Source organism: Dendronephthya gigantea, unplaced genomic scaffold (assembly GCF_004324835.1).
Source record: "Dendronephthya gigantea isolate DGI-Jeju-01 unplaced genomic scaffold, DenGig_1.0 000089F, whole genome shotgun sequence".
Lineage (NCBI taxonomy): Eukaryota > Metazoa > Cnidaria > Anthozoa > Malacalcyonacea > Nephtheidae > Dendronephthya > Dendronephthya gigantea.
In genome coordinates this window covers 12,625-35,566 of record NW_021163099.1, presented here as the reverse complement: position 1 = coordinate 35,566, position 22,942 = coordinate 12,625, and the positions used below count along the sequence as shown (strand labels likewise).

Genomic DNA, 22,942 nt, shown 5'->3' with positions numbered 1-22,942 from the left:
TCTTTTCAGTTCAGATACTGACGCACGTACGTGTTGTAAATTTAATGTTTTGATATTACGTTTTGGTGTTATAACACATATAGCTTATTATAAAGTGAAGCTTGTTAGATTTTCGACTACGCATTCCATGTTCACTGTTGATATTGTCGATAATTCTTTTCTGAACAAAGCAGAAATGACTATCACCTTAGGAGCTATGATACAGATCTCTCACTTCTAAAACCTAAGAAAGAATTACGCAAAAGAAGCTTTAGATATGTGACCCTCCACGGGAAAACCAACATTAACGCTTTTCCGTTTAAATGGGCAAAAAAACGGATTACAAACGGTTAGTAAACGGATGCCGTAAAGCGTTTTCACGCTTCGTTAAAACGTTAAAACGGTTCGATGAAAAAATTTAACGCTTTCAAGAAAGCGTTTTTACGCTTTGGTGAAAGCGTTTGCACGGATACGAATAACCGTTTAAACGCACAGAAAAATGAACCGTTTTTTTGGATGGGCCTATTCATCCGTATAAACGGTTTGACGAATTTATATACCCAATTTCACGGACGAAACCAGACGATTTGGGGAATCCTTTGATCGCAGACCATGATACTGGTGTTTAAATCAAACAACGGTAAAATATGTCAACTGTCTGTTGCATGGGCATGTTTGATATACCGGGAGGGGGGAAATGATTAACAGGTAAACGCAAGTAGCGGGTGTAACATTATATACGTTGTTTATGTTCAGCTATGAGGGAGCGAGAGCTTCGATCGCTATCCGCACGTACACTACTCTTTATTGCTTCGTTATCCCAGTACAGCATGGATAATATTAAAATCATAAAATGGAGTAAAATTGTAAAAACAATAGCAAAATATACCTGAAGAACATGGCCACAGTCATGCCACTGCACTGACTGCAGACATATGTTATTATACATGCAGTCCAACAGCTTTAGGGCTAATTACGCTCCGTTGACAGCTACACATAAATAGCTACTTGATCAATGTCATATGTACCTAGTCAACGAAGTTAATTATAGGTAGTAGAAGCAAGCAGACCAGTAACAGTCATACAGTTGTGATTTGCCACTCGTGCGAAGCAATTTACTTTGTTGTTTATGTGTGGCCTTCCACACATAAACATACGTTAACGCTATTTGGTTCCTTGAAAAATATTGTTCATTATTCATTCGTTTCGTTCCCGTTCAATTCAAGCGTTCTTGCGTTCGTTGAAACGATTTTCGAGATGGTTCATTGTTCGAAATTGCCCGTTTGAACGCCTCGAGAAAAAAAGTTCGAAAATCGTTCCAAAAGCGTTCAACCGTTTTGATTTACCGTTCGTTGGAACGTTTGCTGGAATTTTGTTCAATCGCATTGGATTTGGTAGAACATTAGATTAAACATTTGCAATGTTACAACTTTATAGAAGAAGCGACGAATGTGTAACACATAATATTCCTAGAAACGTATTCAGTTCCTTAACAGAAGGCTTGTAGAGGGGTTACATCATTTTAGCCGAATCGAATGCTATTTCGTGCGCTTCAAGATTTCTCTTAGCGTTCAGTGCATGCAATTATGTCATTAAGGTCAAATTTCAAGTCATAAACTGAAAAAGCTTTCTTTCAAAAATTGATTGTTTTTTTAATGCCGCGGCAATGCAATGGTTAGAATCTATGCTTTAATACTTTTGTTGTTTCCATAAAGCCAAAGTTCAGCGCGCGCACAAACATGCAACGTCTCTAGCCATATATACCTTAAAAGCAGCATTACGTAGAATTGCATAGTTGTTGTGTGGTTGTTGGAAGTCGTTTAAATAGTCATTGGGATAGATACGAAGCAGCCTGATAGTATAGGAGCAAAACCGCGGATAACTGCATATCTATAGTATGCAATGATTAAAACCCTTATATAGTTGTGTAAACAATGAAATAAATGTAAATAACTATTAAACTATATCGCAATAATTGTATCAACAACAGACATAGATCTTTTGAAGCGCTTGATCGTGGACGCCGATGTTCACCGGCCGAGGGCGATCCGAATAAAACACTTCGCAACTTTCGGCAAAGTCAGATGCACCAAGCACTGAAGCACATTTATAATCAGGCATCTTATGTTTGGTTATAATTTGATTTCCCTCGACTAGCTCCTCGAATCGGAAACGTGGAACGCGGAAAAGCTCAAATTGTACAAATGATATAGATTGTATGAAAGTAATGAAAAAAATAGAACCACAAGGAAGTCGCCCAATGAACATCATAATATTCCTCACTGAAATTTAGCGTAGCTAAACTTTGATAGGCACAAAACACAAGCCATACTAATTGTTCAAAATAATCAGGATCATGTGACAAATATAACAAACCAGAAATTATAATCGATATTATACCATTTAACTATATATATAAGCTTTCTGGATATTAAACTAGAGCATAAGCAATGAAAGACACGGTCTACAAATTGCGTGTTTTACGAGGTAAAGTTTTAGCGCTATGTTTTTACCAAGTTTGTGCAATCCTTGCGCACACTGGCACAAGCCCAATTGGTAAAATTGGCAGCTGACATGCCGCAGCGTAAGCCTAATACAATATTGGGAATGGCGATAAGTTATATCTAAAAGAAACCCATTTCGTTCGATTATCATAGGTCTTACAAACATTTAAGCTTGACCTCACAGAAAATAAACATTAGAATTCTTATTTAACAGCTGCTTGGACAATAGGAAAATATTCACTAATTTTGATTTCGGTTCTCTTTATAAGGAAATTGCATTCCGGATATTAAATTGTAATCATGCATTTGGCATGTATGGTCATTGCACATTTGCGCTTTGAAGGCTGTTGCCAGCTATATAAATCGGCGCACGGGATCGGCGAAGTGAACAAATATGAAATGGCGCCAATCAAGTTCATAAGCACGCGGGTAAAGATCTTTACCAATAATTTCGCGAAGTCCTATCCCAAATATTTGCTGGATATTCAAATCTATGGATACGTCGAGGTGTTTTAACACGTGCATATAAAGGTATGAACACATATTGATTAATTTCTAGACTGTAGTGTTTGATATAAGGCATGTTTGATTAAAAATACTTTATGCATCAGTCGCGCTTGGAAATAATTCCCGTCAAGCATTGAAATCAGGCCCTATCGATGAAATCATGAATCATCAGATTTCGTATTACTGTTGGCTCGATCAAAACTTTATTTTTTTTGCCTTGTGTGCATATATATTTATTTGTTAAGTGTGTGCATATATATTTATTTGTTAAGTGCGCACTAAAGCTTATATGAAATTTTTGTAGACTATATGACAAAAGAAAGTTGCTGTTTGGTCAAGATCACTTTGGCTCAGTCGAACATCGTAAAATCGAACATCGTTTGCCAGAGGTTCAAAGAGGTTTGAGTACTTTAATTGGGTGGTCACAAAACTGAGATAACATAAATAGGTGCATCTGCACTCAAACACCAGAAATTTTTCTTAACCAAAAATTGCATGCAAATTCCTAAGTAATTTGTGTGTAGATGCAACCTTATTAATTCCTAAGCTGAGACAGGCAGGACAGGCAAATAAGATTTTTCCAGACACGAGAGTCAGTAGATACATTTTATGCATCAACACATAATGTTTCTGGAGAAGTCTTGCTTGCCGGGTAATCGTAGGCAGGGGGCACAAATTGTGTCACAATTAGATGTCTCGAAGATGATGTGGATTGATTTTTTGTTATAATGGTGAGTATAAACTCCCCTGTCCGTGCGTTTGGGATTGTCGCGTCTATATGGGCGACTGCACTGCTATATGCTTTGCAGAAAAAATTGTGCGCATTTTTGACAGTTTCGATCCGCTGTTTCTATAAGGGCAGTATATGTAATTGCTATATGTTTTGGCTAAAAAATTGTGCACCTTTGCGCCGGGATGGAGTATTAAGTTGCTTTTCAGGGCGGAAATCTTGACGTTTGGATTACAGAACGCAGGCCTTCGATCCCATATTCAACTAACAAAAACTTTTTTTCATGCAGTGTAGCGCAGATAGCGTATAATATTATTCAGATAACATGCTAGCTATATTCTACTGTTAAAGTTTTGGCAGATGCTCTAAAATATGGAAGGAGATAAAGTATTTCATTATGAAATATTTAGAGATATTTTGTGACCACCAAGAATTCTTAGTTAAGTAAGATTTGACATAGAGCTCATATTTTTCCTACAGAGGTCAAATCTTTTCAATAACATACATAAATATTGCGTCAATTTTAAGTACGGATTAGAATAATCTGATTATACAGCATAAGGCTATTATGACTGTGTAGTCGTGTGCTCTCAAAATTAAAGCATATATAACTAGTCTAAAAAGCGATCGATATGGCAGAAAAACGGCGAGTTTATATATATCATACCGATCGTGATTTTTTACCAACCCATTTTCAAACTTCGACACGCACTGGCGAAGATTGTTTAAATGCACTTTGTTGAAAATATTGTGAAAATGTGTAATATAGCGTATATAAAAGTCAGTGTCTGATATAATATAACAGGAAACTCGCACACGATCCTATAACGCATTAATTAGTTGTTTTTGCCAAAATGGATCATGAATGTGCGTATTTATTATATCTATATAAGTATTTGCATAACAAATACCAGATATCTCTCGTTATAATTAGTTGAATTATTTTTGCATCTCAGATATGTTGCTTAGTATGTGTATAGAATTTAATTGCTGTAATAAATTTTAAACTATATGTCTTCTCACACGCACTATAGAAATAGGTACATTTATAATTGCGAAAAAGCATTTTGGGGCCTGTTGACCCAGGTGATGGGTTTCTGGCAGTGCAAGTTGGCAAATCATCAAGGGCGGCTGTGTCTTCGCTTCTGTGGAGTTTGGGTTTTGGTCGAGGGTCGAGGGTCGAGGGTAGTAAGTCGAGGGTCGAGAGTGAGGTCGAGGGTAAAGTCGAGGGTCGATTTTTATCGCATTTTACAATCGGCAAAGTCGAGGGTGAAGTCGAGGGTCAATTTTTATCGCATTTTGCAATCGGCAATGTCGAGGGTATATTTTCCGCCCTGTTGTCCGAAACTATTATAATAAGTGAATTGACAGTTGCATGTGAATAACGCATGCAGGCAGCTCACCGCTTCTGCAAACAGTTGCATGTTACACTGGAAAGAGTAAAATAGCCATGGCCCATAGGAAGAATATGGTATATTTGTTATTTTCGCATTGCTATTTACGCGTTACGGCTTGTGATGCTTGTTTTTCAAACTGAAATGCAGGCATAGTACAATATGTACAATACAACATAATTTTTTTATAACAATATTCTTGTACGTTTGCATAGTGATATAAAATTAGCTTGTAGGTATACCACGTAAATATTTTATACTGCAAAGATAATTAAAACTTAAAGCTTAAAAAGCTTAAAAGCAAAGCTTAAAACTCTCTCTTAATACGTCTAGAAGAACATACGACGAACTGCGAGAAGGTAAACTGGATAAGTCTGCTGTAGCTCGCCATGCTTTGCAGTATTGAATACGTACGCGATGCACCTACAATTTACTTATTAGTAATGAATCTATTTAATAACGAACTTTTGTAAAAGAAGTTTTGGTCGAGGGTCGAAATACGTCGTTAGTCAAAATCTAGTCATAATCTTGAAAACCTAGAAACTTGATACAATTTGAATGTCACACTGATTGAGGATTTCCCTTTGCCCTGCATCTAGTGCCGATAAAATTGAATTAGAAATTGTGGCAACGCCGCTAAAAACTGGATTTTTCCTTACTATATGTAATGAAGACAAATGATAATACGTGTTACTATAGTCCTGACTATAACAAAGATTCGAGTAGAAATATTCGCTAGCGGATAGAAAGCTGTATTTACCAAGCCAAGAGTTCAGTAAAGTGAAAACCGACACCACATGGCACATCGTCTCACCACTATGTCGGCAATTCGAGGTGACAACTCGGATATTATTAAGACACAGGAATCAAAAAACAAAAAAGTGAGACCGCAAGATGGGAAGATGTTCATGCAAGAGAATTAATTAATAAGTTTAACCCGTTTTGGAAGTCTGACTTGTAAAATATAATGCCCAAAGATTCATAAATTGCAACTGCAATCTGTATGTATACTTATACATATAATTTGTATAGCTTGCGCTGTATCGCATATTGCGTAGAAGAAAATATTAGCAATAATAATATTAATAATATAATATTAATATTATTAACAATACAATATTAGTATAGGCAAATTGTGAATTTCTACAATTGACCCTCGACTTCACCCTCGACATTGCCGATTGTAAAATGCGATAAAAATCGACCCTCGACTTTACCCTCGACCTCACTCTCGACCCTCGACTTACTAGCCTCGACCCTCGACCCTCGACCAAAACCCAAACTCGCTTCTGTGATAATACTTTATTGAAAGATAGACATATAATCAATCATACTTCTTTAATAAGCATTATAAACCTGAACTAGATTTGTTGTAATCAGTGACATATATCTCACTTTGGTGTTCGACCCATTTTGCTTGCCTCTGATATATAAACATTTTATTACATTTTATATAGTTTTATGCAATTAACTTTACAAGGTCGTCCTGACTGTTGGATGGAAATATTTAATTGCACGCTAGCGGAAACGTTACACTGGTTATATAGGTGAAAGGTGAAACCTGCATGTTTACGTCTGTAATAAAACATTTTCACGGTTTTATTTAAACGTTTTCACGGCTCTACCAAAACGTTTTCACGGTTTTACCACAACGTTTTTACGGCCAAAGCAAAACGTTTTCACAGCTCTACCAAAATGTTTTCACGGATCGCCCAAAACGTTTTCACGGATCGATGAAAACGTTTTCACGTTTTGAACAAACCGTTTAAACGCCAAGCAATAAAATTTAAACGGGCGTTTAAAATTTTTAAACGGCAACCGTTTTTGATTTTCACGGATAGAAAACGGATAGCAAACGGTATTTCAGCCCGTTTTTTCAAACCGTTAATGTTGGTTTTCCCGTGGAGGGTCACATATAATGGAGCTGTATTGTGGAATAGTCTGCCCATTCGATAAATGGTTTCAAAAGACAAAATTTCGTTGTAAATAATATTCGTTTTGTATTTGTGTTTATTAGTTGTTTTTTACCTAATTTAGGCTAAATAGACGCCCCTCACGAAAATCAGCTATATAGCTGATAGCGTCTTAAAAGAAATTAAATACATAATTATACAAATACACACGTACACACACATATGCATATAAAGTGCGTGTCATTGCATGCATGCGTGTTTATATCAATCATGCAAGACGTTACCTCTTTGCCGAATATTTGTTAGATTTTCTTCCACGCCTTAATTGGACTTAGTCAACAATGATTCGGGATTGATGGGAGGTATTTTGCTAGTATATTTCAGTGTATTGCAATTCTGGAAGTGTGGTCTGCTATATATAGCAAATTATTAAGAGAGACTGCATGTTACGTGAACTAGAACATAATTTCAATGTATGGATTGAAGATTTATTGGATTAAACGTATGAAGTTTTATACAATAAAAATCTACGGAATACAAAAGTGTTAAATACACAGACATATTTACCTATATAATTAAGAAAAACAATTTAGCTAACATTTAAAGAAGAACACTTATCAAGTTCATTTTTATTTTCATTTTTTCATGATTTCACCCTTTATCCGTTTGCACCTAGCATTCCTTTTCACTATCTTAACTACACTGGGGCCGGTTGTCACCAAGCTCGTTTAGCTTAAACAGTGGATAAGTCAAAATTAGATAAGACTCTTACATCTCTCTAGAATGAGTCAACTTGATTATTATGCATTGGATATTTTGTTGTAGACAGTATCTTTCCATTAAGGTAAAAAACATTTAGTTTGCTTGTAGAGTTGGCTAGTTTGCTAGTTTTCTATCAATATAACGTGAACAAATTGCCGGTGATTCATCTGTGATTACCGTGATTTATATGTAAATCCCGAAATGTGACCGGCTGCCGGCCTATATCGCTCAATTACTTACTTCCTGTATATGAACATCAAGTCAAGCTGGTCAACACAAACAATAAATACCTGATAACTTCATTAAAATAATTCTTTAATAGACCAAATGAACACAGCTTAACCACAGTTTAACCACAGCATAACCATGCACAGCTTAAACACAGCTTAACCACATATCCCATTTATATCTATATTTGGACTAGTCCACATGCACGGATGTATATTTAAATACGCGAAAACAAGTTTCCCAAACCATATTTATGACAGCCAGCAGAATGTTTTAGACGTGATGTAATATGAGACGTTCTTCCGAATCACATACTTTTTAGAGCAATGCCGAATAATTAGATCATGGGGTTTGTCCAGTGAACTCGTTTGACAGTCCTCATACGAATTTTAAGATACAACTGCAGTACGAATTTTGAGATACTACCGCCATACTCACTTATACAGCGGATTCCGGTCGACTGCAAAACAACAAGAGTTCGCAAGGCATGTTGGGTCGTTTAGAATATGACGTTTGAATTTTGAAATTCCCAAGGTTTTGGCGCGCATCTAGCATGTAAACATATTCGAAACGCTTGCGGTATTTTAAAATGTGGAAAGTCAATACGAAAGGGCGATCCTACAGTAATGGGAAAGTACTTTCCGTTTAACACAAGAACTTTCTTCAAAGCACTTTCTTTCAACAACACTGCAATTGTGTTAAAGCAGAAATGGAACGCTCCGCCTTGGAAACTGTGCATGTGACTTTTCAAACGTCACATATTAAACGGCCCAAGATGCGTTGCGAACGCTTGTTGTTTCGCAGTCAAACGGAATCCGCCTTAATTTTCCTAGTTTTAAATAACGTGCGTTTCCCGCTTCTGACAACGTCCCTGTAGCGACCAAGGCATTTCATAAACAGCTTTGCGCTCGGAAAGTAATTTTCTACAACCATGTGCAAAAATTATGAGATTTCACGTATTTTAAACACATATTTTTCATTTTGACAACTATTTTGTCACGTATGTCGTTTAATTATTGTCTATCCCCCCCCCTCCCCCATTGACAATGTTGAGAATGATATTTTCGGCAAACGAAATGGCTTGGTATCATCGGAACAGCATTGTTTAGGGGGAAAGGAAGGTAGATACTAAGTCTAATGACTGTGTCGCAATAATTTTTGCACATGATTGTAGGTAACCAAAATTTCTTTGATACCAAAACCCAAATGGGTAATGTGCAAAAATACGGAAAAAGACGCAAAAATTATATGAAAACGAAAACTGATACATTATGAACTTTTTACAATCTCACGTGTGAAAGAAATTTCATATATGAACTTTACTTTTCACATGTGAAGGTGAAATTATTTATATGAAGGTAGCATTTGATATTTGAAAACCACTTTACTTATGTCAAAATCAAATTTCATATATGAAGTTTTTCATTTCATATAATATGATAATGTTCATTTCATATATATGAAACTCAATTTCATATATATGAAATGTTATGTGAATTTTTTGGAAGGGATTCATCATCGACCCCGCATGCGCACAATTTTTTTAATACACAGCTTTTTTTAGGAGTGCGCCTCGGAGGAATAGCCTCGAATTAAGTCGAGCTCAAAACAACAGGTAAATAATTTTGATACCTTTTTTAACTTTTAATACACTTCCAGGGCACTCATGCCATATCGTTGCCATTGCATAATTGATCTGTATAGATATGTGTATTATTCTCAGCTTTAATAATTATCTGCTACTAATAAATTTTAGGTTGTATACATTGCCCGTTATTTACGTCTGGTATATCCTAATGAGTCTCGACATTCAGTGGTCGTTTATTGGCGCTAGACGAGAGTTTAAATGAAGCCGAACATTCCAAATCGCCGAAACACTGTATTTAATCCAGCGATAGAGCATGAAAAGCCCAGTATTGTCGAGGCAATTTTGACTTACAACTATATGACTAGGTTAGAGTAAAAAAGGGATTCATGTATATTATAGTCAGTCACGTTTTTCTAAACTATTTAAGTGCTAGCACTTCAAAACATCAGCATATGTTGCAACAACAAAACAAAGCTTTTCTAGTTTCCTAGATTCGATTGCATAAGATAAATTATAGTATCGCCGTTAGGTGTACACAACTACAGAGTAGTGTAAAGGATAAAAGTTGCCTTTTTGCCTGATTAAAAAGGACACATATGTAGGGAAATCTTTCTATAAGCGGAATACTTATATATAGCTACTTTTCGCGTTTCTCTAGCTTTGGCTATATCACTAGTCCTTGTACACCGCGGCGTACATATATTTCGCTCTATTTTATGTAAGATCAATTTGCTCAAGCACAGTAAATGTTTTTTACCTTAATACAAAGATGCTGTCTACAACTACATAATTTTATTCAGTTGATAATATTCAAGTCGACACATCAGTTCTAGAAAGATGTAAGAGTGTTATTCAATTTTGACTTATCCACCGTTTAAGCTAAACGGGCTTGATACAAACGGTCCCAATTCTCGGAAAGATATACCCAACATATGCATGCCACTGCTCTATATTATAATAAAATTATTATATTAATTATACTATTGATAGATATATATGATCGTAATGAAGGCTGTCAACAACAGTATGATAGATTTTTGTGTAACTCTACATATCCTATACCCTATACTACATAAAATTATATACAACAATTAGTTTGATAAACCAGCAATGGTAATTTGTTCTTTGCTGTCATTCGTCCTGTATATGCATGGCCCATATGGTTATTGTCTAAATTTCAAACACGAGTAGTGGTGGTAGGGTAGATTATAGAAACATTTTTTTTTGTAGGGCACAACATATGTATTAAAACACGATACGAACCAAGCTTTACTGATTTTAAAGTTTATCAATTAAATAGACATTTTTAAGAAGAACTTATATACATGTATACAAAACTGAGCCTATATTCGCATGCATGCAACGGATGTAGACAAAATACATTGCTTCGCTTGCCCAGCAGCCTGCCGATTTAGTCGTGCTATGCAAATTTTATGTTATTATAATTATTCATTTCTTTACAAATTCATTGTTTTCACAGTCAATAAACACCAAAATATTAGCATAGCCGGCATGACTAAATTGTCGGGCTGGCTACGCCGCTGCGCTTGCCTCAAAACGTTGTGAGCTGTAAATTGCTATAGGAAAACCTGATTTGAAGTAGAATCTTTTTTAACAATTACATGAGTATGTATTCCATACACAGCATCAGGCACGCGAACATGACATAAATGTCACAATTTTTGCGGCTTAATTGCTTTGTGCCGAATGCGTATTCAAAACAATGAATGCATACGTTTCCTTTTTTCCGCCTAGCGAAATACAAAGTTAACAAAACGTGTAATTTCCGTGTAATTTGGGTAAATTGTGAAAATGTACAGCATATAGATGACTGTGGTTTACATAGCGGACATCATCAAATGTCACCAAATCTATATGCATGCTCTTCGAAACCGGTTTTGCAATAAAATTACCGGCCGTTTCGATCAAGGGTAAGTATATAGTAATATAGTAAACCAAATTGTACGTGTCTTCCACTAGAAAAAACATTTGCATAGTTCTTGTAATTGTACCAAGTTTATCATTATTGTATTCACAATCTTCAGACACTGAATGACAACTGTAATAATATATCAGTTATCTTTTGTTAAAGTAGAGTCGAGACGCCTTCGCAAGAATATACTGGTCAACTAAATGAAAATATAGCAAGCTCCTAGCATGTCTTTGTATGTTTAAGCTCATGCATTTGCTTTTGATTCGGGAAATGAAAAATTTCTCCACTTTTGTTGCATGATTTATCACCAAAGCGTAATTTTCAGCTACTTATACAGGAAATGCATGGTATATATGACCGCGCGCATGCTGACAGGAAACGCTCATCCAGCTTATGACAAACAGCGAATCAATATCAAAGCTGACAAACAGACTCAAAAAATGCAATCCTTTCAAGGCATGTGTGACAGGCTTATAAGGACTATATAATTCGCCGTTTAGAGTTGATGTTATAGTTACTACGAATCAGGCAGTTGGAAAAGTAATATCAACACCTATATACAATATTATAGCATTGCTTTGAAGACTTGGTAGATACAAGCAAGCCAATTTTTCAGTTTAAATATACAGAGGTAAGCGTATTGGAAAATATACATGTATAATGTTCGAGAATATCATGAAGAACGGGTTGTAACTACGTGATAAATGTTTTAGCCGTAATTAGCGCTCTCGATCTTTTCACCAAGGTTTTCGAGGCAAAGAGGTTAAAATTCTTGGAGAGAGGTTAAAGTTAATGGAATACAGAATATCATTCCATGAATTTGATAAATGCATGGTATATATATACTTTACCTTATAAATTGGAATTTTTCAGTGACAACAACAACTTATTTCGATACGGGTGATTTGAAGAAATATTTTTAAATTTATTAGAATATAGTGGCTATATTTTTCGATATAGTATATTTAAGTTCAATTCTAGAATGTTGTTTAATAATGGGGCGAACAAATGTTTTCAGAATGAATTATTTGCCATGTAGGTAATCCTCTTGTTTAAAGGTCAATCTATATAAAATGACTGTAAATCTGTGTTTAATCAATTAATGTTAGGATGCTTGCTTCAATTTCTATAAACTGTGCACGAAGCACATTGTAGAAAAGAAGCTAAGCATGGTCAAGCATGTCTGCTCTACGTACAGCACACAATAATATAGACTTTCCCAATGGTCGCGGTCTGATAATATGTGTATAATTGTTCAGTATATGAAAAGTATTCCGTCAAACAATTGCTTTGCCATCGGGCAACAGTTGCACTGTCCAGCAAAAAATTAAATAACTTTGGTGTCAACTGTTGGCCTTTATGGGGTTATGAGAGGTTTATCAATCAATCTGCCACGACATTCATTTTTCCTTTCAATCTTTAATTATTGCATGCTACCACTAAACCACGATGCCTAATAATACTCGGTGTTACTGTTTAGTTTAACAAAATGAAGTTATATATGTGGCTTAACTGCTATAGAGAATTAATTTCCACTTTTAATTTGCGAAAAATAATATAAGCAATGCTATAGTATAACGCGTATAGTATTTTTTTATCAAAACTTTGTTGATCCATGAACTTCTGAAATATATCATTTCGAAATTCTATAAAACCACACCATCCAGAAAAATGATTCTGCAGAAGCTTTTAATCTATACGCGCTTAAAAGCGTTTAGTATTACAGCGTCTAGTATTTATGTCAATTTAACGAGTAGGGGGAATTTGCATGGTGGATTGATGGCTAACGATTACAAAATTAAGACATTTTTCACTGATCAACGCGCGTGATAACAGACAACAGACAATAACAGTTTTTCATGCCCAAGCAAGACAAGAAAAATTAGGCGTTTAGCAATAAATCTAAGGATTTTGTGAAAGCTAGTGGATTTTTTTATTTACCAAAGGCGAAGTATCGTGTAATGTGAAGAATAAGTTTCTCCGACCCTACCTACCAATTTGCGAACGTTATACTTGTGCAATTCTGCTGTACCTATTAATTGCAATACTTGCACGTGCATATATTAACAGAAATTTTGACCTCATAGATAAATTTAGCGAAGTATAGACTGCATTATGAGGCGATTGGATTTAAAATATTCATATTAAACATTTGGTGTCAAAAATATGAAGAAGAATATTTCTTTAAATTTAAAATGCAGCAGGAATTTACCTTCAAGTGTACTGCTTTTATAATAACGCAGTGGTTGAACTCTCAAGGTTTTTATTAATAATGTTGCGCCATTCATTGCGCCAAGTGGACCGGGTTTTTTAGCTTCGAATTGGATGCGCTGCTTTTAAAAAATCCTTGCAAATGTAAAATAAAATAAGAAATTAAAACAGCAAGAAGTCGTGCACAAGCAAAAGCATTAACATTTGTGGAATTTCTGGGTGTATTTACCGTCTAGTAGGGAATATATATTGAACAAAATATCTCAAGGGATTTACCGAGTATGTGAGGAATATTGAAATAACGAAATATATGGGTGGATTTCCCCCGAAGCTTTAAGTAGGTAGGAATATTGAACAAAATAACGAGTAGGGGTTTGTGAATTGATAAATAACGATCATGATGTTGCAAAATTAAGATAAAATATTTCCGTTGATCAATTTAATATCTGGGCTGTTACTAACAGATATACAGTCATAATATCTCCCATGCAACTAAAGGCAATAAGGCAAGATAAATTTAGGTTTTAAAGAAGCCTAAATTGCAACATAGTTGATAATGTATTTATAAGACCAAGCGAATTAGTCAAAATCAGCGTATGTATATCCAATTACTGCAGAGACAAAATGGGTTTCTATCACTGACAGTTAATCTCGTTGGCATGTGATATTACAGTTTAAACCTGCTAGGATTTGAATTAATTTTTTAGAACATTGCGACCGGGGGACCATGTGGCCGGTAAATAGATCATAAAAGATCCATTACTTGCTTGTTTAATTTCTAACGGGATAGCTTCGAAATCTGTGGAAGCCAAGTCAAACACCTCCACCTCCTCCATGTCTATAAAAATCTGCCCCAATTTGTATTTCGATCAACACGAATTTAATCGTAGTCATCAATGTGTACTAACCGTCATCAGGGATACTGGGGTTAAGGCATTAAGTGCCAGTGCATATAATTTCTTAACATCTAACAATAAACGGATACATGATACAGTAATTCTTGAAGGAAATCCTCCCCACCAAAAAGAGAAGCCAAAAATTGGCGGATTTTAAGCTTTGCTGACCCCACATGGATGGTCCCTTTGCTGATGGTAGTTACCATTGACATACTGCGTTACAAAGTCAAAAACTGTGCCCGTCACAATCTCTATTTTTATGAAAAATTTTTTGGTATTCAACTTTTTATTGGGATAACCTTAATTTTTACCTCATGTAAGCCGGTTTTTAAAACATTTTTGTTTTTTTTTTGCTTTTGAACGGTAGTATAAACAATTACCAAAGTGTCTGATCCAGCATTTGCTTTTGAAATTAATGTATTTAAATGGCAAATACACTTTAGCCTTTTTTACTTACGGTACATATTGACTTAGTCACGCCATGAAAAAAGTATTTTATGAAAAAGGATAGATAACTAATCTTTTGAGTTTTGGCTGTTGTTTTTTATTACAAAAAATTCCACTGAATAGCCTATAACTCATATCGGGTTTGATCGAGTCATGCCCTGAAGCTTTCATTCATTTAATGGCAGTTAGTATTTTCAATTAAACAATTAAGAAGAATTATTACTCATTATTCAATCCTCCCAGTGAATAATCTAGTCACTCCACTATTGACCCTTTGTAGATTAATTCAAAATATGATCAAACTGAGTGGGTGCTGATACAAAATATTATTCATATAAAGTATCCTTATTGTCTATAATGTTATTAATCACTTCTCTTTGCATACCCCTCACGGTTTCAAGATTAAAGACTTTCTTTAATCTTTTAGATCGTTTCACAAAAAAAAACATTCTGTCTGAAATGACACAGCACATTTGTCTCTTAGGTCATCATACCAACAGTTAAACTTTGCATCTCTTTCCGGCAATCTTGACATCAATTTGCTTGCTTCCCTGCTGTATTGATTTGTATTGATTTAATGTGCCGCCATGATATAATACGGCAAGCACATCCAATGTACTGCCTCACGCTCAGATTGTACAACACAATCCAAACTGCGGCCGCGAGATGTCACTTTCAAGTTTTGGTATTCAACTTGATTCTATTAAAATAAAATTGCGATTGAACCAAAATATTATCAAATATTTCGAAAATAACTGACATATTACGAACCTTACTCGTGAGATGTTGAAATATATTTTGGACACATTCTCGTGTCTCCTTTTCGTGTAAATGCCTTTCCATTTTTAAAGATTTTTCTCTTTTTTTAAAAAATAAGGAAAATTTTTCCTTGTGTTTGATCCGAAAATGTTTTACAATGCCGTTTTCATGGAAAAAGGCTCTTTAAGTGATGCATTTATCTTTAGTACATATTATTTTACCCAAGAGTACTAAATTGTGAATAGGTCTTTCGAAAGTATTCAACAGATAACCGATTTCTACTTCATTTGCATTAAGACAATTCGTATTGTCGGCCATCTTGGATTCGTTTTCTGCCAGGATCTTCGCACCTTGCAACCTCCCCAAGCATCCCCGCGCGCTTAGCACATTCTCTGTGAAGTACTTTGAAAAGTCTGGGAATAAGGCTGCATAGGGATGAAGTGCTAAGGACAACACCACATAACCATCGACTTTCTCCCGGTAACCTTTGTAACGATACCGACAACTAGACTCATATATACTCAGAAAAACCCCGCGTCTATTTTCATGTATTTACAAAACTGTTGATAAAAGAAATCTGGCGAGCACATCCCCTCGTCCAAGTCACATGACGTCTATATTGACGTCATTATATCGTTACAACCTTTAATGTGATTGATATCCGAAAAAATATTCCAAATTTCCAACATACCAAAAAAATATTCATGTGTTTTTAAACATTTTATGCACAAATGTATGAATAATGAGAAAAAATAAAATAAATAACCTTTCAGCTAATCGTATATAATCCCCTGGCTTCTTCCCATTTTTTTACGTCGTAATAATTATTTCATTTTTCTGGCATTTGCAAAAACAGCGTTTACGACATGTATATGCCTGAAATAAACGCTTTATCCCAACGCTTTATAGCACAATAAATTAATTTTAAAATACAAAACAGCAAGGTTTCAGTAAAAAATATTTTTAAAAACAGGGGGAAGCCTGCTGTTCACAAAAACCACGGGGGGTTATCCTCTTGTAGTGGGCTAAGATTTGAGCCTGGTCTGTGGAAATTACCATGCACAAAGGGGAGCATATGGCACATAGCGAAATTTAAGAATTTTTTATAACTGCACAAATCATCACAGCAGTATAGTACAGGGGGGGATTGGTAATTTAAAGATGAGGTAAATGTAGAGGGTCTGTAGGACCTCCTGCAGAATATTTTCTGTACTTTTCAGCCTCTATGACTTAATTTCCAGCTTATTAGGTGTCAATTACAGACGAATCCATCTCAGCAGCGTGAGGTGTGTTGAAAAAAATACCATTTCTCACTGCACATTTGTCATTTTATCATTGCACATTCTACTTTTATCATTGCACAATTTATCACTGCATAATTTGGTTATCACTGCATAGTAAAATGAGGTAAGATATGGCGTCAATTATGACGTCACACAGTGAAAATCTGCAATATTTTTTGCTTCAAAACATGTAATTAGAAGAGCAAGGGCCTTTAGGAAACAACTTTGTGAAAAATCCTACCGAAAATTTAGCTGCATTGGACACAGTTGTATTGCATGATTCTGTGGGAATTTATGCCAAGTTTGCCCGTTAAGTAAACGTACAGCGCTGTATGCTCTGTATAGTATAGCTCTTTAGTCCAAAACATTACGAAGACAGAACAACATACTTGACCTAGTGACCTATGATAGTCAAAAATGCTTATAATACCCGCTACATGTATATTGGTAAAATATATTGATAATCTTTTGGCACTTTACTGTACGTTTCAGTGTAGCTTAGCTTACATCACCAGACCACGACCCACGATTCTTTATTAACCGATTAATCATGACTTCGGATGAATAAATAAGTGCTATAAGTGTGCTAATAATTACAATAACTTGTTTCAAAATTTAGATGAAATGTTCCAGGACACTAAGGTTTCATACAATGTACGTCATTACTGGCTAGGTATAAAGAATGTCTCCAGAAAAATAGAAATTCACTAAATTAACTAAACGCAGAATCGATATACTTAATTTATTGATTTAGCCTTTATGCAGCATCACACCAGCTTTGGGAATAATCGATTTGTGGGAACACCATGTGCAAAACGTAAACCGTGATAAAAGTGACGTTAAAAATTTCAGGAGTAATTAAATTGCACTGATAAAGGCCGAAAGCTTTGCAAAAGCAAATATACGTGGTGTTCCCGCCCTAAAGCTTTTCTCAGGCTACAATTTTCAAGATTATCGAATCCATTTCATCATTTAATCGAATTACTTCATCAGACTATACTTTGCAAATCCATATTATGGATGGCCGGTTTTTCGTTAATCGTTGCAAGATAGCAAGTATATATGCTGGAGTATGAAAGTATTAAAAAAATTCCACGGTTCACGGTCCATGACATAGAATTTGGACAACTTTGGATTCCGCTAAGTTCTGTCACAATACTCGGGTGCAATTCCTAATCTCTGGGTGGAATTATAGTACCCTCGCACATCGGCCGAGGATGCTATAGCATTCTAGGCTATACCTATAATTGCATCCATTGTAGTATCTGGGTCATAATTGTTTTATCAAGGCGTAGTGGTCTATTAACTTCTGAATGCCATTTTGAATTCTAGAATGAAATGAGTTGTCAAGGACATGCAGGCAAGCCGGGTTTACACAACAAGGGCCTGTTGTATGAAACTCTTGAACTACAGTTTGCATAGTTAAATCCCAGTTAACTCAGAAATACACGACTCTCATTAGCCAATTCTGTTAGTTATAATTTGTCTTTTGTATAAAACTGGCCGCTGCCAGGGCAAGTTTCACAACCTTGCAATTGCTAAATCTTAAATAGAAACATGACTTGAATTAAGCTTGTGTGCAGTATTATCGACATTCGATGATGCAGTTTTCCCCGTGTAACAAATAAACAAGGATAAATTTAGAACTTAAGAAGTTAATGCATTAATTCCCGCAATCACACTATTTCAAATCTAACAAACAAGATTTTGCGGTAAACAGTCAGATTTCTTGCCATTCATGTGACGTACTTTTAAGCAATCAGATTCCGGAATAGATGAACATTGAAACATGCTATATAAACAAGCCTATTAGCTAATATAGCAACATTATAACAATAGCTAAAGCTACACTGTTAATTGCTGCCGCAGCGAGGTCGCCTGAGCGACCGAGCAAGGCAGCAGTCCCTAATTTGCGTAGTAGGGGAAGCAAATTTACGAAATAGCGCACTGCATTGTGGTAAAAGATCTCCTACAACAATGCAATGCGGTCGGTATACTTTAAAACGACTCCATGCTTTATACGGTCAGTGTTTCAAATTCAAAGTGTTTTTGGAAGGCAGACACTGAGTTAGCCGTGAGATTGTGCTCGCATGACGCATCACTGTTGTATAAACGGGCACCAAAAGCGACGTGGTGAACCATACCGTTACTTGGCAATTGGAGTCTTGTGCTTTTGGTCTTTTACAAATACTTGCGCGTTTGGAATTTGAACTTTAATCTATTGTGATTTTAAGGTGTCGTATAACATTTGACTGTCACTTGTTTTATAGCTTTGTCATTTCGATTTTTTTAAAAGGTTTGAAACATATTTTCTTTTACTTTTATCATTGGGGTAAACCTATGTGGCGTAACTAAAGCATGTATAAGTATTTAACTTTTAAGTTAGTTCTTTGATTGTTTTATTTAAGCGGCTAAAGCCTCAGGGTTTTAGTTTCACAAATACCTCGCGCATTTGGAATTTGACCTTTGATCTATTGTAATTTGAAGTGTCGTATAACATTTGACTATAATTTGCGTAACCATGGTATGAATTTTTAACAAGCAAGCATTTTGCGCATGCTATTTCTATAAGATTATAGGCAGCACTACTGCCTTTAGGTAACCTAGTTTCATAAAGTTAATTTGGCACCAACAGTGTAGTTGAATCAAAAGTGGTGTTAAAACAAAAGTGCTATTTTAACACTTAATTTGGAGCTGATTTAACTCTGACATTTTGTAAAGGAGTGAATTCAGCACTGCGATTATCTAACACAACTCTTGCAGACTTGAATTAGCTCCCACACTAGGAGGACAGGTGCTAAAACAGCACTATTCTGGAGTACTGCATATCCGGCATGTGAGCGGCTTTTTTGGTAAAACTGTAAAAAAAGATCATCTAAACGCTTTGAAAAGTCGACCGCAAATATATCGATCCAAAGATGCAACAAAAACAACATTCAACCTTCAGCCCTGAGGATTTTGTATTGTTTTGCTGGTTTAAAGGTTGAATTTTTGAGCGTTACGTAAGCTGTGGACGTTCATAAAATTTCTGCCTATCAGCGGATCGATTAAAAAGATTACTTTTATGACTTTATATATTTGTTTCGAATAATAAGAATATCTACTATCGACTGATTTGAATTTTTACAATACGGGCTTGAAAAGTCCAAAAAATTATTTGCTTCGTTTAAATAGCAAGGCTTTGCTTAAATGTATTTCTAGTTAGAATTAAATAAGGCGTGTGATGACGTAATTTGTGTATATTTTCAGAACATGTACTCATCATCATACAGCCTGGATGTAGAAACTGAAACGGGAACTCAAAGGCCACATGAGTGCAACGTTTGTAATAAGAGGTTTTTTCAAACAAGCCATTTAAAAAGACATAAAAGGACACATACGGGGGAGAAGCCACATGAATGCGATGTTTGTAAGAAAAGATTTCGTGAAAGGAGCGATTTAACCAGACATAAGAAAATACACACTAGAGAGAAACCTTATAAATGTGATTTTTGTAAGATGATATTTTCACATGTTAGTATTTTCGTTAATCATCAAAAAACACACACTGGAGGAAAGCCTTTTAAGTGTGATTTTTGTAACAAGCGATTCTCACGCATTGAGTGTCTAGCGATACATAAAAGAACACACACTGGAGAGAAACCTTATGAATGTGATGTTTGTAAGAAGAGATTTTCGCGTGGTAACAATTTGGTTAGACATCAAAGAACACACACTGGTGAAAAGTCTTACGAATGCAATGTTTGTAAGAAGAATTTTTCACGTGGTAATAATTTAGTAACGCATCAAAGAACACACACTGGGGAGAAACCTTATGAATGTAATATTTGTAAGAAGAGATTTTCGCGTAGTAATCATTTAGTTAGACACCAAAGAACTCACACTGGAGAGAAACCTCATGAATGCGATATTTGTAAGAAGAGATTCTTACAGTCTGGTGGCTTAGCCAGACATAGAATGACACACACTGGAGAAAAACCTTATGAATGTGATGTTTGTAAGCAGCGATTCTTACAGTATTGTGGCTTAGTTCGACATCAAAGAACACACACTGGAGAGAAAGATTATGAATGTGATGTTTGCGAGAGAAGGTTTTGTACTTTTGCTCAATTGACTAGTCATAAAGGAACACACACAGGAGAAAAACCCTATGAATGTGATATTTGTAACAAAAGATTCGCGCAATCTAGTAGCGTGGCTAGACATAAACGAATACACTCTGGAGAGAAACCTAATGAATGTGATATTTGTAAAAAGAGATTCTTACAGTGTGGTGGCTTATCAAGACATACAAAAACACACGCTAGAGAGAAACGTCTTGAATTTGATGTTTGTAAGAGAGATTTCGAGATTGTTCTGACGTGATTACTCTTCGCAACTTAAGAATGTGAGTGAACTTAGAGTGAATAATGTTTACGAGAATAGATGTTCTCAATAAGCAGGCAGGAATTTCTTGATAACGCCCGTGGAAATGGCCAGCATTTCTACCGATTTAACTCGTGCTCGCGCACGATTTCTTTTAAAACACGCCCCCATCGAAAATCAATTTTCTTCTTGCAGCATCCAGCGAGAGAGAGTCCAGCAGCCCAGTTAGGTAGGTCCAAGAAGTAGACATTTAGTTCACAGGGTGGGAACATTCACTAATGATTTGAATCTTAAAAAGTTTTTGAACTTCTTTATTATTTTCTTTCTTGCAGCGTGTAGCACACCGTTTAACATGGCAAGATTCAACATTTTCGGTGGACGGCCCAATGTTACTGGCAAATCGTCTAATTTCGAATTTGGAGAGACAGAGCGGAATTGAAATAAGGAAAGGTAAATATTTTTCTCCATCCCAACTAGGGTGAAATAGGATAATCGCGAATACCAAACTTGGTGTAAAATAGAAAATTGTGTTGCTGTGAAATGTTCGCCGTTTTTACATAATGATTTGCCTATATCAAGCTCCCCAATACACTGAATATGGTAAATACACCATCGAAATCCAAGCGAAAACTGTTAATTTTAAGTAAATTAGCTTGTAGGTGCACCACGTAATTAACCTGTATTACCAACAAGCTAATTTACTTATTGATGTCACAATGCAAGCAAACAAGAATATTACTAACTTCACATTAAAGTTTTGTATCGCATTACACCAGACACTTTGGCATATATCTTTTGCTGTTGTTGAATAGTTTAACTGCCTTTTGATATTACAAAGGCTGAAAGGTTTTATAAAAAAGGCTTGCTATGAGATTTTGCATGCGTACCACCAGACGCAAGCGCGAAATATAATGAAATGCATATAATGAACCACCAGACGCAATAACGATACAAAAATACAAGAACACGCAAGCAATATCCCCTAGCCTGAAGCAATTAACATATACTTCCAACAGCGGAATGTTTTTGAGCATAAAATTCAATTATAAATGCGCAACGAATAGTTTTAAATACTACAATTCCTAGCGAAATTTCAACTGCTTTTTCAACCATATTCACCTTTATTAAACTTATTTGAAATAATTGCTTTCCAATTAATTGAAAAGAAATTGCTGAATAACTTCAAAGAAATGTCATACATTGGTTGATAATAAATACGTGTTTAAAATACAATAATTTTATATGCAAATCACATTTACTGCAAAAAACACTCTGAAAAGGCTTTATCATACATTAAAATCAAAGTTTTTTAGGTATCAAGGCCCTTTTCAATTCCCTTTCACATTTTTTCTTTTCACATTCGCGAACCGAATTTTTAATTTAGGCAATCGCATGTTAACGTCAATTTGCAACGTTTGCTAAAATTACCTGTTTAAACTTGTA

The 22,942-nt window shown here is 35.4% G+C and overlaps 1 protein-coding gene across 5 annotated transcripts; it reads left to right on the top strand.

Moving 5' to 3' along the window:
* The first annotated feature begins 273 nt into the window (after positions 1-273).
* On the top strand, positions 274-22,162 carry LOC114533299 (zinc finger protein 271-like). Of its 5 annotated transcripts, XR_003688039.1 has the most exons (4): positions 274-619; positions 20,384-21,521; positions 21,695-21,728; positions 21,832-22,162. XR_003688039.1 is itself a non-coding variant. In XM_028554809.1 (3 exons), exon 2 carries the CDS (start codon positions 20,387-20,389, stop codon positions 21,497-21,499), a length of 1,113 nt encoding a protein of 370 aa, XP_028410610.1. In that variant the 5' UTR covers positions 274-619; positions 20,384-20,386; the 3' UTR covers positions 21,500-21,521; positions 21,832-22,162. The 5 variants fall into 5 exon arrangements, 1 of the variants encoding a protein (XP_028410610.1); XM_028554809.1 differs by lacking the exon at positions 21,695-21,728; XR_003688041.1 differs by lacking the exons at positions 20,384-21,521; positions 21,695-21,728; positions 21,832-22,162 and adding exons at positions 2,753-3,014; positions 3,295-4,863 and having other exon boundaries at positions 292-619.
* The last annotated feature ends 780 nt before the right edge of the window (positions 22,163-22,942 follow it).

Coding starts and splice junctions, on each gene's coding strand:
- LOC114533299 (XM_028554809.1), top strand. CDS start 20,387: ATGTACTCATCATCATACAGCCTGGATGTAGAAACTGAAACGGGAACT.